Raw genomic sequence first — 17,707 nt, forward strand, 5'->3', positions numbered from 1 at the left:
CCAAAACAATTCATGATTGGCTTAATCCTTACCATTTAAAAAATCTCTAGTGTAGAGTTATAGTCAGGAAAGATTATATTTTAATGAAATCTTGCTTCAGCAAAGAAATAGCATAAGAAGGTGTTTTGCTTTGATCACAAGCTACTATTATTCAATAACTTAATTGGATAAAGTTAAATTTTAAAATAAAGTCAGTACAGTCCTCTATTTAAGAAAAATGTTATTCAATGAAGGTTGAGAAAACTTTCAACTCAGAAGTGTCTGACTAGAAACTCTTTTGAGGAGCAGACATGGTGATTTTATTCAAGTTTACACAGCCTTTTAGAGCCACACTTTTAGAGCACTTTATATCTGAGAATACTCTGAGGACAACAATTCTGAGAATGACATAATTTTAGAAATATAAAACTTTTCTAAAAATCAGTGTTTCCTACATATGGTGCTAATTCTGCTTCTATAATTAGAAGGTACCTAGGTATTTCTTAGATCATTGATTTTAAAACTGACAAGTGCTTCAGAAACCCAGGGGACTTGTTTAAACTGAGACACAGGGCCCCCACCCCACAGTTTTAGATTCTGGGGTCGGGGCTGAAAACCTGGATTTCTACCAAGCTCCCAGGAGATGCTGGTGCAGCTGTTATGGGCACCAGCACACTCTGAAAACCACTGACTTAGAACAACTTTAAGGACAATAATAACTAATTCAAATTAATAAAAGGAAAATATGTCTATATCACAATTCTTTCTATATTTCCCTAAATCTATAATCTGTGAAATTCTGGTAAAATTTTTTGTAAATGATACAGAGCCCCCAGTTCAATTTACTTAATTTTGATAAAGCAAAATTGACTAAAAATTTCTTTAATTCCTATTTTTAAAAAGACTCTTTTATAAGGAAGAAATGGTATGCTTTCATCTCATACCATATAATGTCATCCAGGGTTATGGAAAGGGTGCATTTAAATCATTGAATTTTTACTTAGACACATGTAAAGATAACTCCCCTCGAGAAGGAAATGGCAACTTACTCTAGTATTCTTGCCTGGGAAATTCCATGGACAGAGGAGCCTGGTGGACCACAGTCAAAGGGGTCGCAGAGAGTCAGACATGACCGAGCGACTGAACAACAACAAAGACAACCTAGCAAACGGATTACAAAAATAGGAAACAATCCTGGGTGTTATTTTCTATGCACATAAGGTAAGAAAGTCTTTAACTTTGGGGGCCTCAGTTTCTTTAAAACTAAAATGGAATGTTTGACCCGGACAACCTCTGACAGCCTTTCTAGCTCCTGAAGGCATGTTAGTTTCTTCCTGTGTCCCAGGAAGCCACCTCGGCTTGGCAAAAAGAGTAACTAAATCAGAGAAACTGTCCAAAAGTCTGCAGAAAAGCATGACCTTTCAGCGTGTTCATTATTAACTAACAGGGAGCTTCAAAACAGAATATGAAGGAGAGAATGAGACTGGACTACCACCCGTGTCTTCCACCTTCTCTGCGGCCCACTTGCTTCTTTGATCTTTGAACTTAATTAAAACAAAAGATAAGGTTTTATTTCCCTGAAAAACGTCTTCTTAGTGCTTAGATAGGCAGGTGCCGTGGTTGATCACACTCGGCGGACAGATACGAAGGCGATGGAGTTTGCCACTGCTCAGTCGCAAAATTAACAAATATCTGAAAGAAATGATGAACACAATTGCTAACTTCCAGGAACCCTCAACCCTTTGTTCTCATACAAGGAACATCTTCTCTAAGCCCTGTTCAAATTTTCCTAAGAATCACAACCATTCATTCACACCAATCCTTCTCAATCACCTTCAACATGTAGGTTCGAACTTCAGGAATGATAAACATTTCCAGACACAATAAATTGCCAGGAAATTCTCGATGCCTTAAGCACGATTTTAGATTAACCTATAATCTAATTTCACCCGCCAGGACTCTTAGGGAACCAAGCATGTTTCTTCCTAAAGTCAGCTCACAGTGAAGCCCCTTTAATTATTAGCGGTGTGCGTGGGTGCTAAGTCACTTCAGTCATGTCTGACTCTTTGCAACCCTATGGACTGTAGCCCACCAGGCTCCTCCATCCAGGAGTTCCTCCAGGCAAGAATACTGGAGTGGGTTGCCATGTCCTCCTCCAGGGGATTCTCCTGACCCACGTCTCTTATATCTCCTGCATTGGCAGGAGGGTTCTTTACTGCTAGCGCCACCTGGGAAGCCTGGTTACTAGTGGGGGTGGGGAATAACTGGAGATGCAGTGGATGACAGCCTGACCTGCTTATTGAACAACCAGTGAAACTAGGAGCAGATGGAAGCCCTGAATGTTGAATACTTACCTTGAGTGGAGAGCACACAATAAACAGACCTCCTTTATAAACTCAAATGGTGATTAATAAAAGAAATGGTGACCTCAAGAAGTAATCTGACCCTTTTTTAAATCAGCTGGAGCAGGCCTCAAGAAAAACAACCCCGTGTCTCCTTCAAGGTACTATACCTGCTCCAGAGTGGTTTGGTTGATGGAGTAATGTCTGATATTCAGGAAGCTTTTATTGTCTTCTAGAACTCTGAACAGGTTGGCTAAGCACGCTTGTCTTTTTGGCATGTGATATTCCAACAAATTAAGGCGCTGTCCCTGAAAGAAAAAAAAAAACAAGATTGAATCATAGGATTAGGAATCATTAAATCTGACCACACTATAGTTAATTGCCAAATAAATTATCTCTTTTCAAAGCACAGCCTTTTCAAACCCTTTTCAAACTCTTTTCAAACACTTAGACACCAGCTAAAGTCAGAGGTCAGTTTTGTGAGCCTTCCAAGAATGTTCATGGGCTAAGCTTTACCACGAGGCATATATGATAAGAGGTATCCCCCAGCGGTGGTGCTGCTCTGCCCATTTCTGTCCCCACTGTGCCACAAGCCTGGGAAACCCTTTCTCGGGGAAAGAAGACACCCGTTGACAGCTAGGGAGAGGGAGGTAGACATGGTATCACAGAGAGAGATGCACGGAGACCCTTGAACCTCATACCAGAGCATCCGCCGTCCTCACCACTGGCTGAGCGACTCCTGGGAAGATGCTTAACTCTCTGAGCCTCATTTTCATAGGGGCATGTGGAGATCCCAGTAGAAGCTTCATGGGGTAGAATGCCTTGAATGTGGACCCCTGTAACCTAGACAGTATGCCTCTTGCTGGGTAGGATTTTACCCAGTGGCTGTAGATGAAATAGACAAGCAATAGCTCCTTTAAGGACGACATCTATTAGAAGCTATGGCAAACTGCAATCTTGGGGTCCTCCAAGTGAACTGCAAACGGTGCCTCTCAGAGGTTCCTGCGCACGGGGGTTGCTTGGTCCCCTTGGTAACACACAGGTCTAGGGTTAGGAGGCTGGGGATGGAGATGCTACGCGTCTCACCCACTCCCAGGTGAGGAACACCCACTGGGTCGGGGATCGCACTTTGCATCAAGTGTGTGGAGGGTTTTGACCTCAAGCCCAGGGCCGTTCTTGTGAATTAATGCTGAAACCACAGAAGCTACAAACCCCCTAGTAAATGTATGGAAGAAGCTAACTTGTGTATCTTCCCTCCTGAAGAAAATGAACTATGTGATGAAGTTGTGCCCACAGGAAAAGGAAGAAGAATAAGAACTAGCTGCACTGGGAGACCTCTTAACGGGACCAGACGCTTGCCATCCTTCAGAGAGGCCAGGTGACACCCACAGACAGCCCCTGCTGTTTTGGGGGAAGAGGCATGGCCTGTACTTTGCAGTGAGCTCACAACAGTAGACAGGAAAGGGAAGATGAGTAAGAACTAGCTGCACTGGGAGACCTCATAATGAGACCAGACGCTTGCCATCCTTCAGAGAGGTCAGGTGACACCCACAGACAGCCCCTGCTGTTTTGGGGGAAGAGGCATGGCCCGTACTTTGCAATGAGCTCACAACAGTAGGCAGTGTCTTTGAAGCATAGACTTAAAATAGGGGAAAGACAAGGGCATTTGTGAGAGGTTTTTAGCTCAAAATGAAGTAATGTACAATATTAGCACTACCTTAAACTGGATTCCTGGAAAATAGAGCTTCAAGCAGTCAGAAACAGCACTGTGTTGATCTGCTTCCTTGTGGAGCCAAACCTTGACTGTATAAACATCACCAAACCTGAGAGTTGAATTTAAAAAATACGGTTACTATTATATAGATCTAAGATGGATAAACTCTAAGTCCATTTTCACAGGAAGGCAGCAAAAGTAAGTAACTATTCCAAATTGTTGGAAGATTATATGTTCTCAAAAACAGAATATTCAAGAATTAATAATAATTCAGTTATGTAGTTTGCTGTGACTCATTGATACAGACTGATTTATCTGTTTGAAAAATTAGCAAATCTTAGAATCAACACCTGGTTCAATACAAAACGGAGGGTGAAAATGCAAGCTGTGAAAAACAAAGTGCTAAGTTAAGAAGCCAGAGCTGACTTGGAAATGAACCCTGAGACCATCCAGTGTCAGAGACTGCACTGATGCCCAAGTGGCTGGAAAAATGGAAGGTAACAGGGACTAATTATGGGATCAAGACAGACACTTGCTTATCATGAAAAACAATTCCCTCAACTGTTCGTCAACCCCAAGGGCCCAGAAACTGTAGGTGGCAAGGCCCTGACCTCACAGAGCTGTGAATGGAGGTCTGCTGGGGTCTGAGCAACAACACCTGAGGTGATGCTCATACCACACACAACCTCAAATAGTGGAGGAAAAAAAAAAACCCCAAGAGAAAGTGCTTCTGAAATAGGTTGCAAACTCCTCAGGATCTCTCTAGAATACTTGATAAGACATGCAGACAGAAAATTATACAATCACAGCATCTTCAATAATTGAGACAATCTTTGCAGATTATCAAATTATGATGTGAGTATCTAATTTACATTATTCTTACTTTCTGACTTCTGCCATAACCTACACTTATGCCAATGATCTAAATTCCATGAAGGATTTATTCAATTCGTGCACTTTCCATTCTAAAAGCTTTCAAAGTAGCAAAGGAGTCATTTGTGTAAACTCACTCATCCCTCTCACATTTGGAGATAACCGATCACATCCACATCATTTGCAAAGCTGGCGATAGCATAAAGACCTGCCACTGAAAATGCCTGTAAGAAGCACTCAATCACTCTTGAGACTCAGCATTTAGGTACCACAAATGTTCAGTGTAACATATGCAATAAACAGTAAAACAGGGGGGTAGTAATGGACTAGTGGAATAAGAAATGTACACACGTATACTGTAAAAGCCAGTGAGGAAATAAGGAGGGAGTGACTGAGTGATGGATACTCATCAGTTATATTCAGCTTCCGGAGGATCCTCGGCAAATCACTCACACTCATGGCATTCATTTAAAAAAAAAAAAAATTTATTTAGTTGCAGCATGCGGGCTTTTGTGAAATATATCTCCTGCTATATAAACAAACAAGAATGTCAAAGCTATCCTGACCTCCAAATGTGAATTTCTGAGCCATGAAGACAACAAGCGTGCCACTCCCTACACAACTTAAGGATGTCACAGCCATCAGTGATTAAAAATCTACCCCAGGGTGAGCCCTAAGGGAATTCAAGAAAGAAAGGAATACCTCTGTAAAAATACACAATGCTTGGCCTTAGATAGTTGAGATGCATACAAAAGGAATGACTTCAATAACCCCAGACTCCTGCATCTTCCCATACATAGAAGAATACTAAATTCCTAAACTTGATATCCAATTTTCCTTAGTTAACAATAATATTTGATGCTCAGACTGCCTGCCCCCTTTGTTGCAAACTTCTGTATCAACTGACCTACTGCTCAGGGCTACCTGGGATACTGTCTCTGGGGCTTGAAGTCCTAAGATTTTCCCACCAAATAAAACATCTCTACTTTCAGTCTGCTTCCGCGTTGTGACTATTTTCTAAGTCGACACTTTGCTCATGGCATGTGGGCTCTTAGTTCCTCCATCAGGGCTCAAGCCCAAGCTGCGTGCACTGGCAGGCGATTCTTAAGCACCAAACCACCACGGAAGTCCCCCATAGCATTCCTAACAGTAATGCTCTCACATCAAGCCTCCTGAGAAACCTGCATGCAGGTCAAGAAGCAACAGTTAGAACCGGACATGGAACAATGGACTGGTTCCTAACTGGGAAAGGAGCACGTCAAGGCTGTATATTGTCACCCTGCTTATTTAACCTATATGCAGACTACATCATGAGAAACACTGGTCTGGAGGAAGCACAGCTGGAATCAAGATTGCCGGGAGAAATATCAATAACCTCAGATATGCAGATGACACCACCCTTATGGCAGAAAACGAACAGAAACTAAAGAGCCTCTTGATGAAAGTGAAAGAGGAGAGTGAAAAAGCTGACTTAAAACTCAACATTCAGAAAACTAAGATCATGGCATCTGGTCCCATAACTTCATGGCAAATAGATGGGGAAACAATGGAAAGAGAGAGACTTTATTTTTCTTGGCTCCAAAATCACTGCAGATGGTGATTGCAGCCATGAAATCAAAAGACACTTGTTCCTTGGGAAAAAAGCTATGACCAACCCAGACAGCATATTAAAAGGCAGAGACATTACTTTCCAACAGAGGTACATCTAGTCAAAGCTATGGTTTTTCCAGTAGTCATGTATGGATGTCAGATTGGACCATAAAGAAAGCTAAGAGCCAAAGAATTGATGCTTTTGAACTGCGGTGTTGGAAAAGACTCTTGAGAGTCCCTTGGACTGCAAGGAGATCCAACCAGTCAATCCTAAAGGAAATCAGTCCTGAATATTTATTGGCAGACTGATGCTGAAGCTGATACTCCAATACTTGACCACCTGATGCGAAGAACTCACTCACTGGAAAAGACCCTGATGCTGGGAAAGATTAAAGGGAGGAGGAGAAGGGGTCGACAGAGGATGAGATGGTTGGATGGCGTCACCGACTTGATGGACAAGAGTTTGAGCAAGCTCTGGGAGTTGATGATGGATGGGGAAGGACAGGGAAGCCTGCTGCAGTCCACGTGGTCTCAAAGAGTCGGACACAACAGAGTGACTGAACTGAGCTGAATGAGAACGTAACGTGTAACAGGGAACTCTACTCAGTGCTTTGTGGGGATGTAAACGGGAAGGAAATCCAAAACAGAGGGGACGTTTAGAGCTGATTCACTTTGCTATACAGTAGAAACTAACACAACATTGAAAAGCAGCTTTGTGCATGCGTGCATGTTCTGCTGTGTCTGACTCTTTGTGACCCCATAGACTGTAGCCCACTAATCTCCTCTGTCCATGGGATTTCCAGGGCATGAATACTGGAGGGGGTTGCCATGCCCTCCTCCAGGGAAGCTTCCCTACCCAGAGATTGAAGCCATGTCTCCTACATTGGCAGGTAGATTCTCTACCACTGACCCACCTGGGAAGCCCTAAAAAGCAACTATACTGCAATAAAAGTTCATTTAAGAAAGAGGCTTGGTCATCAAAGAGAATGGCATTTTTGTGGTTTTAATGTCTGTCCATCCTGGGTAATGTCAGCACAAGAAGAGAAGGGTCTTTAGGAAATATAGAAGTTTCTAGCAGTTGGATAGATGTCCTGCTACATCAGACTTCATAACAAGACAAATTCTGGAGATCTGCCTGCAGAGTCTCAGCTGCCAAGCTGTGCTCACACCAGGGTCCCCTGCAGAGGCAGATGGGATTAAGGTAAACACTCTCCTCCTGACTTTTCCCTCTGAGCCTCTCCTATATAATTAAGCAAACGCCCCATGGAAAATGGCCAGGGCAATTTACTGCCTGACCTGATGAGTGCTGCCTGGAGAGATGGCCACAGAACTTATCCATGAGACCCCAGGAGGGAAACAGCATCATGAAAATGGGGACCCTCAGTGCCTGTACCCCACTCAGCTGCCCTCTGGACAAAGATCACAGCTTCATAAAGCCCTTCCTGGCAGCAGGAAGTGCTCTGTTCCAGGCCCACAAGCAAATGCACTTGATGCTATTTGGCTGGAATTTGAAATTCCTGGGATGTAAGGGGGATGGTCCTCTTAGAAGATGTGATTAAAGCTCTTCTGAATTTCGTTTTAGAGAGTTCCCAAATAATCTCTGTGGACTCCAGTCAGATCCTATGTAATACAGCCTTTAAAACAATAAGGGAATAATGAGAAAAATGAATGATTTTCTTAGCAGGGAGGAATTAAGAGGCAGACTCCTTCCCCTTGTTGAGAAAACGCTTCGAGAAGCCAGATTCAGGGCGAAAGTCTCTGGGGCCTGAATGTGGCTGAAACATTACTTCTGGACACCAGGGTAGATACACGCTGCCTGCCAGAGGAATGTGGAGAGTGAGAAATAGAGGGTGCAGGATGGGGCCAGGCAAACGGGAAGCTCTGTGCTGCCCTGCACCCACCTTGCCCTCAGCTCCATGTTCAACAACATCAGGGAAGTGACTAAGTTCACAGCACACTGGAGCCTGATGTGTTTGGGGCGAACGATGAGAGGGTAGACGGCTGAGCTGACCTGTTCCCAAGGGCGGCGGCAAGCGCTCAGGGGGCCCTGCAGATGCACACACACAGCAGGGCGCGTGACAATGTGTTGACGCACCAGGAACTCACAAGGCCCCGGGACAGGCACTCAGGACCCTCACTGCCATGAAGCCAGGCAGAATGTCCCAAGGTTCTCATGGTTAGGGAAGGCCGTAGTGATGTATGGGTTGTGAAAATAGGTGATCAAGACTGTAAATATTTTCCAAGTACTATTCTGGATTCCTCCAAACATGAATTAAAAACTAGGTGATTTTGGAGACTTTCCTGGTGACATGGTGGATAAGAGTCTTCCTGCCAATGCTGGGCAGGTGTGTGTGATCCCTGGTCTGGGAAAATTCCACATGCCTCAGATGAAATGAGCCTGTGCACCACAACCAGTGAGCCTGCACTCCAGAGCCCGCACACTGCAACTACTGTGGCCCATGTGCCTGAAGCCCACGTTCTGCAATAAGAGAGGCCACCGTAACGGGAAGCCCATGCTCTGCTGCAAAGAGGGGCCCCCACTCACTGCAACCAGAGAAAGCCCACACAAAACAATGAGGACCCCGTGCAGCCATAAATAAATAAGTGAATAAACCCAGGTGATTTTTAAAAAAGAAAATGCTAATTGGGATAACAAATTCTTCTAAAAAATAGAAGAGGAAGAACAACTGATTTTATGAGGCCAATATTACCATGATATCAAACTAGATACAAGCATTAGAAGAGAAGAATAAACAGAAACTACATATGAACATCTGTTAGAAACGTGGGCACGAAAATGCTCAACAAAATACTACCAAGTTGAATATGACAACATAAAAAAAAAGTATATTCCATGATCAAGTGGCATTTACCCTAGAGATGTACAGTTGGTTGCACATTTGAAAGTCAGCTAATATAATACATAATATGATCATCTCAGTAGATGCAGAGAAAACACCTAGCAAAATCCAGCACATTTTTATGATAAAAAGCACTCAACGAAAAAAAAAAAAAAAAAAAAAAAGCACTCAACGACATAGGAAAAAAAGGGAAATTTCTACCTAGGGTAGAAATTTGTAAGAAAAAGAAACAAAAGGCATCCCTATTGAAAAGTAAAGTTATATTTATAAAAGGCATGAATGTGTACATAAAAATGCCTAAAGAATCCATAAATGAGTTCAGCAAGGTTATAAGATACAAGATCAATGCCCAGAAATGAATTGTATTTCTGCATGCTTGCAATGAACAACCAGAAAATGAACATTTTTTAAAAAAATTCCACTTACAATATCATCAAAATGAAACACTTAAGATTAAATTTAACAAAAGAAGTGCAAAATTCATATTTTATATTATAACTAGAAAATATTGTTAAAAGAAATTAAAGAACATTTAAATTAGCACAAAAGCACATCTTGTTCATGACTCAGAAGACGTAACATTGTTAAAATGGCAACACTCTTCAAATTGATCTAAAGAATCAACACAATCTCTATTAGAATCCCTGTTCAATTCTTTCCAGAAATCAGAAACTGATTCTAAAACTCACATTGAATTGCAGTGGATCTAGACTAGCTAAAACAATCTTAAAAAGAGGAAGAAAGCTGAAGGACTAATACTAATTTCAAAACGTGCTCAAAAGCAACAATAATCAAGACAGTTTGGTGTTAGCATCAGGATAGATATGTGGACCAATGAACAGTAATTGGGACCAGAAATAAGCCTGTGGGCCTATGGTCAACTGATCTATAACAAGGTGGTCAGAACCATTCAATGAGAAGAATAGTCTTTTCATCAAATGGTCTGGATACACAGCAATACCAACAGTTAACACATATAGTTTATGCAAAATGGATCAAATATCTAAATGTAGGTGTGTAAAATTACAAAACTCTTGAATCATACATAGTGATAAATCTTCACTCTCTCTGATTTCACAATGGATTCTCAGATATGACAAAAAAACATGAAAAACAAAAGAAAAGACTGGCTAAGTTGGGCTTTATCAAAATTAAAGACATCTGTGCTTCTAAAGGTGTTATCAAGAAGACGGAAAAGCAAACCCACCAGTTAAGAGAGCGGCAATGACACATATACCCTGCAACGTGTAAAACTGCCAGCTAGCGGAAGGCCGCTGCGTGGCACAGGACGCTCCGCCCGGGGCTCTGTGGCGACTGAGAAGGGTGGGAGGATGTGGAGGGGAGCCCCAGCGGGAGGGGGTGTGTGTACCTGCAGCTGACTCACACCGCTGTACACAGAAACTAATACAACATCGTAAGCAATCATACTCCAATTAAAACATACATGTAAAAATGAGGCAGTGTTTGCAAGTCACCTATCTGGAAAGGGACTTGTGCCTAGAATGTGCAACTCTTTCAACAATGAAAAGACAACCTAATACTGTTTAAATGGGCAAAAGACATGAACAGACATTTCCCCACAGCAGACAGGCAAGTGGGCAACGAGCACATGGAGAAATCAGAGCCACAACACGATACGACTCTCCACTGGGATGGCGAGAATAAAAATTCAGATAATAAAAAGGGGTGGCCAGGGTGCAGAGCAATTAGAAACTTCATTCAGGGCTGACGGAAATGTAAAATGGAACAGCCAGTTTGGAAAACAAACCGACAGCTCCTTTCATGTTTAAGCACAGAGTTATGATATGACCTGCTTCCTGGAGGCTCAGCTGGTAAAGAACCCACCTGCAATGCAGGAGACCTGGGTTCGATCCCTGGGTTGGGAAGATCCCCTGGAAAAGGAAACAGCCACCCACCCCAGTATTCTGGCCTGGAGAATTCCATGGACTGTACAGTCCAAGGGGTCACAAAGAGTCAGACACAACCGAGTGACTTTCCCTTTCACTTTACTATATGACCTAGCAGTTTTCCTCAAAGGTATATACCCAAAGAAATAAAAGATATGTCCCTATGAAAACTCCTAGCTGATTGTTTGTAGCAACAGAATGTATAATAGCCAAAAGGTGGACATAACCCAAAAGCCCACTGACAATGAACAAACAGAAGTGCTATTTGGCCATAAAAAGAAATGAAGTACTGATAACACAAATGAACCTTAAAATATTACGCTGTAATGAGTTAAAGCCACTGGTCAGAGAAGACCATATATTATGCAATTCCATTTATAGGTCAATAAGAGACAACTTTATATAGAGACAGAAAACAGACCAGTGGAGGTTAGAACTAGAATGAAAAGAAAATTGATAGCTAAAGGGACAAGGCTTCTTTTTGAGATGATGAAAATGCTCTAAAATTGACTGTGGAGAAGGTTGCACATAATTGTGAATATGCTGAAAAGCACTGAATTATACACTTTAAGCAAGAGAGTTGTATGACATGTAAAGTATATTTCAATTGATCTGTTAAAAGACAAAGAAAGGGTGGCCACTGTTTTAAAAAATCAATGACAAGTGGTCGGGACCGTAATAGATTGTAAAAGTGTGAGTCACTCAGTTGTGTCCGACTCTTTGTGATGCCATGGACTGCAGCCCATCAAGTTCCTCTGTCCATGGAATTCTCCAGGCAAGAATGCTGGAGCAGGCTGCCATTCCCTTCTCCAGGGGATCTTTCCAACACAGGGATCAGGAACAAATCCGGGTCTCCTGCACTGCAGGCAGTTTCTTTACCATTTGGGCCACCAGGGAAGCATGGCTCCAACGTGATGCCCTTGGCCATATCACCCTGTCGTGTTCTCGCCTTAAGAGGTGAGACTGTTCTCCTACTCTTCTTCTTAACAGCCGTGTGACACGGTTTGGCAGGTGCGATGTGACCTCAGGCTTGAATGGTACTTGTGCTCTCTAGACATTTTCCTGTCTGGAAAATGCTCAGACACTGATTCTGGAAGGAGGATGAGTTACAGATGGGACAGCCAGCCCCTTTGAACTATCCAGACCAGCCCATCTTCAGCTGCTGGAGGATGAATGAAAATCCTAATCAGCCACTGCATCTCATAAACTTCACTTTGCAGCTGTTTATAACGAAAGCTAACTTGTGCAAAAGTCTTTTTAATGCTTTTAATAAAAGAGAGCCCCAAATCAAATTTGCAAAATGCTTCTCGACTATGAAACCTTTGAAGTGTTGTGGCTTCATGCATTTTCTTTGAATACACACACACACACACACACACACTTACATATGCACATACAAACACACACATACACAGACACACATGTACACTGACACACACAGAAACACGTACACACACATACACACAGAGATACATATACACACACACCTAAATTTTAGGCTAACTGAACCCTGAGTAAATAAACTTCCCAAATTTTAATCCTGAATTATTTGAAACCTGAAGTATAGTTCCGACCTAGTTTGCAGTTTACCGCACTCAGCTGACCTCCTCACTGTGCTGTGCTTCATCACTCAGCCATGTCTGACTCTCTGTGACCCCATGGACTGCAACCCGCCAGGCTCCTCTCTTCATGGGATTCTCCAGGCAAGAACACTGGAGTGGGTTGCCATGCCCTCCTCCAAAGGATCTTCCAAGCCCAGGGATCAAACCCAGGTCTCTTGCATTGCAGGCAGATTCTTTACCATCTGAGCCACCAGGGAAGCAAAGTCTTGGGCTAAGAGGAATCCATTTCTTTGGCTAGTCTGGGTCTTCCTGTGCTTATTAAGCTGCATGGACAATCAGAATTCACCATCCCGCCATGCCCACTGAGCTTTGGAGAGGCACATTTTTGCTGTCTATGGGCACATTAGTTCTTGGCAGGTCAGGCTACGTCAGTCCTGAGTCTGGCTACCCTGCAGGGAAGTGACAGGAAAACACTGCCAAGACTGAGCAGCAATTAGGCCCGAATCATGCACTTGATGGTTCCTGTTAGTGGAGACACTGAGTAAGACAGAGCCTGTTTCTAAACTCAGTCAATGAAGGATGAGCAATGCAGTAGGTTCTGGGAGAAAGCAGGCTTCATCCCGTCCAGAGATCAGTGGGATCGGAATAGAAATCTTTATCAAAGGGGTTGATCGTTGTTATTAGTCATTCTTCATTAAGCTGAGCAGAGCCTAAATTTTCCCACAGTCTCATCTGACTGCTCTTTTAAAGTCCAATCAAAGCAACCTGGAAGAAGATATCATCTAGCAAAGGTCTCCCATGCACTATAGAGTTTGCATTCATTCACTCATCTATTTATTTGTTCAACAACTACCGTAAGCATATGTCATGTACTGTCCCAAATGTCAGAGATACAGTAATGAACAAAAACAAAGGTCTACTGTCAAAGGATTTACATTCTATCAGGAAGATGGCAGAGGAACAGGACGGGGAGACCACTTTCTCTGCTACAAATTCATCGAAAGAACATTTGAACGCTGAGCAAACTCCACAAAACAACTTCTGATCACTAGCAGAGGACATCAGGTGCCCAGAAAAGCAGCCCATCATCTTCGAAAGGAGGTAGGACAAAATATACAAGATAAAAAGAGAGACAAAAGAGCTAGGGACAGAGACCCGTCCCGGGAAGGAAGTCGTAATAGAGGAAGTTTCCAAACACCAGGAAACCCTCTCACTGGCGGGTCTGGGGGAAGTTTTCGAATCTCAGAGGGCAACCTAACTGGGAGGAAAAATAAATAAAACCCACAGATTACATGCCTAAAAGCAACTCCCAGCAGAAAAGTACCCCAGACGCTTGCATCAGCCACCAGCAAGTGGGGGCGGAACGGAGAGGAGAGGGCAGCATTGTTTAGGGTAAGGACCAGGCCTGAGTGCCCTGAGGGCAATCGGAGGGAGCAAACGTGAGATACATTCTATCGGGAAGAAGCTGAAAATAGTCAAAAACACTAACGCTGTGTTTTATATGTCAGAGAGTACTAGTCTGTCTAGATTCATAAATGAGTGGCAGAAAACCCAGAGAAGCAGGATGTTAGCAAGTCTAAAATCTGAGGTCAGGCAACCACAGAAGAGTAAGGCCTTTCTTTGACCCATTCTGTCTATTGCTCTGCTCACAGGTCTCCATTGCTGAAGTTGCCTCATGGCCCAAGATGGCTGCTTCATCTCCAACCATCACATCTGCATTCACATCAGAAGGAAGGAAGAGGCAGAAAAAGTGCACATCCTTCCCTACACATTCATATCCTTGAAGTTGCTAGTACCTCTTCTATCATCTCTTTGCCCACATGTACAGATAGTGACAGCTGGAAAATGCATTCTTATTTCCAAGTGGCTGAGTTGCTAGCTAACATCCAGGGGCTCCTGTTCTTCTCTGAATAGGCAGACTAGATACAGGAGATCCCACTGGAGAGTAACTTTTGAGAAAAGAACTGAGGAAATAAGCCACGATTTCATCTCAGGGAAAGAGGATGTCTTGTCCTAGCCCTCAGAGAGAAACATGATCACTGTATCCAGCTTCTTTCCACACTACCACAAAATATGTATGATTGTCCCCATTAAGAGAAAAAAACAAGCTTTCAGAAATGCTAAATAACTTTTTCAAAGCCCTAGAAGTGATGTTCCAAGTCTGACTGTAACGTCTGCTGTCTCATCCAGCCATACTAGCTTTCAAAGAGGAGTCAGCCCATGTTTCAAAATGAGGGGAGTCTGTTCTCTCCGTAGAGGCAAGAAAAGAAAGTTCTACAGAGGAAGCTCACAGCTGTCATCACAGATGCCCCCAAGAGCTCCCAGCAGCAGAGCTCTGTCACATCATCAGTTTGGGGTAAGGTGAGTTGGGGAGACAGCCGTATTATGAGGATCTTAGGAGTTGAGAATTGAGTTCTAAAACTGGTTCTTCCCGTTGTAACTCTGTGCTCTGAGCCAACTGCTGAACTTATCTAGGTCTGAGCTGCTTTATGGTGAAGTGGGTAAATCACAGCTATTCAGGCTATTAAATGAGATGATGCACAAAAAGCACTTGACAAACGGCCCAAATTCAATCATGTTTCGGTAAAGGTAAGCACATGGATGAGAGCCCCGATCCATGATATCCAAATTCACAAAAGTGACACAAAGGTGGCATGAATCCAGCTACTCCCTGTCTGTCTCCCAAGAGAGTCGATGATCACCATCACTGTAGGCTTCTCTCCCTGTCTCCTGCCACAACTAAAAGCATCAGGGCAGAACACAGCATCCTTTCTTCCTCATGAACCCCTGGGCAGTCCTCAGGCTCACAGAGAACATGCTCCTAGCTCCTCCCTCTCAGCCCATCCTGACTTTGTGTTTCTCCCCTGACATCACCATCTTCCACCTCCCAGATCCCAAGGCTGGTGACATGACAGCTCCTTCTCTCCTACTGCCTCAGACCAGCTGGCTGTAAAGCTCTATTATTCTTCTGCCAAGCCTCCCCACCAATGCTTTCTTTCCCACCTGCCCTGTTCCCAGCTGACTCCAGTTCATCTTAATTTCCAGATAAAAAACAAAAGTCGCCTTTTAATTGACCATTTCTGCTCCTGTTTCTTATTGCTCCCCTTTGTTCCCTAATTTTCCACCCCAGAATTTAAACCTCCCTTGGTTTAACTCCAAACACTGTCTCCAAGTGGATGCCTCCATTATTCACCCTGCACTTGTGTGACAGTTCAGCTTTTCTCAAATGTGATTTGTGTTACTCATCTCCAGGACTCTCCCACCACCAGAAGAGCTCACACAGTTGATTCACCTCCCATGAATACACCTGGTTTAAATGCCTCCTTATCCAGGAAGCCACCCAGGCAATCCATCTAAAACAACCCACCTAAAACACTGGGCTGTGTCCTCCTAAGCCTTACCATGAGTAGCACTTATGGTATCTTATGTAATTCTTTATTTGATGAGCTGCTTTATGTCACACCTTTGTGTCACTTTTGTGAATTTGGATATCATGGATCGGGGCTCTCATCCATGTGCTTACCTTTACCGAAACATGATTGAATTTGGGCCGTTTGTCAAGTGCTTTTTGTGCATCATCTCATTTAATAGCCTGAATAGCTGTGATTTACCCACTTCACCATAAAGCAGCTCATCTATCCAGCTAAAGACCCTGTTACTAAAGAGACACCCAATAACAGCTGCATCATACAGCATTTTGTTCACCAAATTACCGCACTGTGTTGCATTTACATTTCTTTGTATGTGGGTCCATCTGACACCAGACTTGCTGACATAAGGGAACAGGCTCAAGTTGGGGTCCTGACACAGGCCCTCACCAAATGTGCAGGAATGAAAAGGAATCTCGGTTTGAGTCTGACTCCAGGAAAAAATCTCCCATCAGTTCCGTTATACATCTTCACAAGGCAAGCAGCAGTCCAATTGTTCTAAGAAAATATGAGAAAATCAAGCACCACGGTGCTCCCTCTGGTGAAGGGACACTCTGGATGACATCCCTCATGAGCTGAATGCCCAGGACCAGGGATATTGCCCAAGAAGCCCAGCGGGAGAGGAGCACCTAGATCAGAAGCCCTGGAGCGACACTGAGTGTGTTCACGCAACTTGGTGTCTTCAAAGCAAACAGGATAATGAACTACTTGCCTCTGCAAAGTGCACACATGTTGAGGAGAGCTCAGTCCTTTCTCTCAAAAGAACCACCTCTAGTGAAGAGAATGAATGCGCCGTTTTTAGAAGTGGTGAAATGCTTCTAAACAAGCAAAATGCAGACCAATAGAATTTATGATTCAAAAGCTCTGTGCCATGGCAGAAGTCATTCTATGCGCCCATGTACAAAGTGCCTTCTCATTTGTGAAGATGATATAAACACACAGAATTATCAGATATTTCGTTTTTAAATGAGCCAGTTTATCATCAGGTGATATAATCTTAGTCTAGGCTTTTATGTATATGGTAATGTTTTGTAGAAGTAATAAATTGAAGTTGTCATGCTTAAGCATATGGTGTCACATAAGGTGATATGTTAATTTGCAGATGCCCAGAAAGTCACAGTTTGAGAACTGAGACATCATTGTACCTCCTCTTGTCTCTTAGTGGAAAATTAATGGAGAAATCCTCCAGATTATTCTTTATATTTTGGGCTTACCTTGTAGCTCAGTTGGTAAAGAATCCACCTGCAATGCAGGAGACCTGGATTTGATCCCTGGGTTAGAAAGATCCCCTGGAGAAGGGAAAGGCTACCCACTCCAGTATTCTGGCCTGGAGAATTCCATGGACTGTATAGTCCATGGGGTCACAAAGAGTTGGACACGACTGAGCGATCACATTTTTTATATTTTAAGTAAAACACCAATATAAATGACTGCTGAGCACATCCTTTGAG

General features: G+C 43.1%; 1 protein-coding gene across 1 annotated transcript in view; it reads right to left on the reverse strand.

Moving 5' to 3' along the window:
• Window positions 1–1,538: 1,538 nt before the first annotated feature.
• The window catches only part of ABCA13 (ATP binding cassette subfamily A member 13), a 366,717-nt gene continuing 350,548 nt past the window's right edge, over window positions 1,539–17,707 (reverse strand). The window contains exons 63-65 of the mRNA XM_065938900.1: window positions 4,039–4,144; window positions 2,492–2,629; window positions 1,539–1,671 (exon numbers count right to left, since the gene is read on the reverse strand). Coding sequence (XP_065794972.1) covers window positions 1,579–1,671; window positions 2,492–2,629; window positions 4,039–4,144 — 337 coding nt within the window. The 3' untranslated portion in view covers window positions 1,539–1,578. The remainder of the gene's footprint in view (window positions 1,672–2,491; window positions 2,630–4,038; window positions 4,145–17,707) is intronic.

This window comes from Muntiacus reevesi, chromosome 6 (genome assembly GCF_963930625.1).
Source record: "Muntiacus reevesi chromosome 6, mMunRee1.1, whole genome shotgun sequence".
In the NCBI taxonomy this organism is placed as follows: Eukaryota; Metazoa; Chordata; class Mammalia; order Artiodactyla; family Cervidae; genus Muntiacus; species Muntiacus reevesi.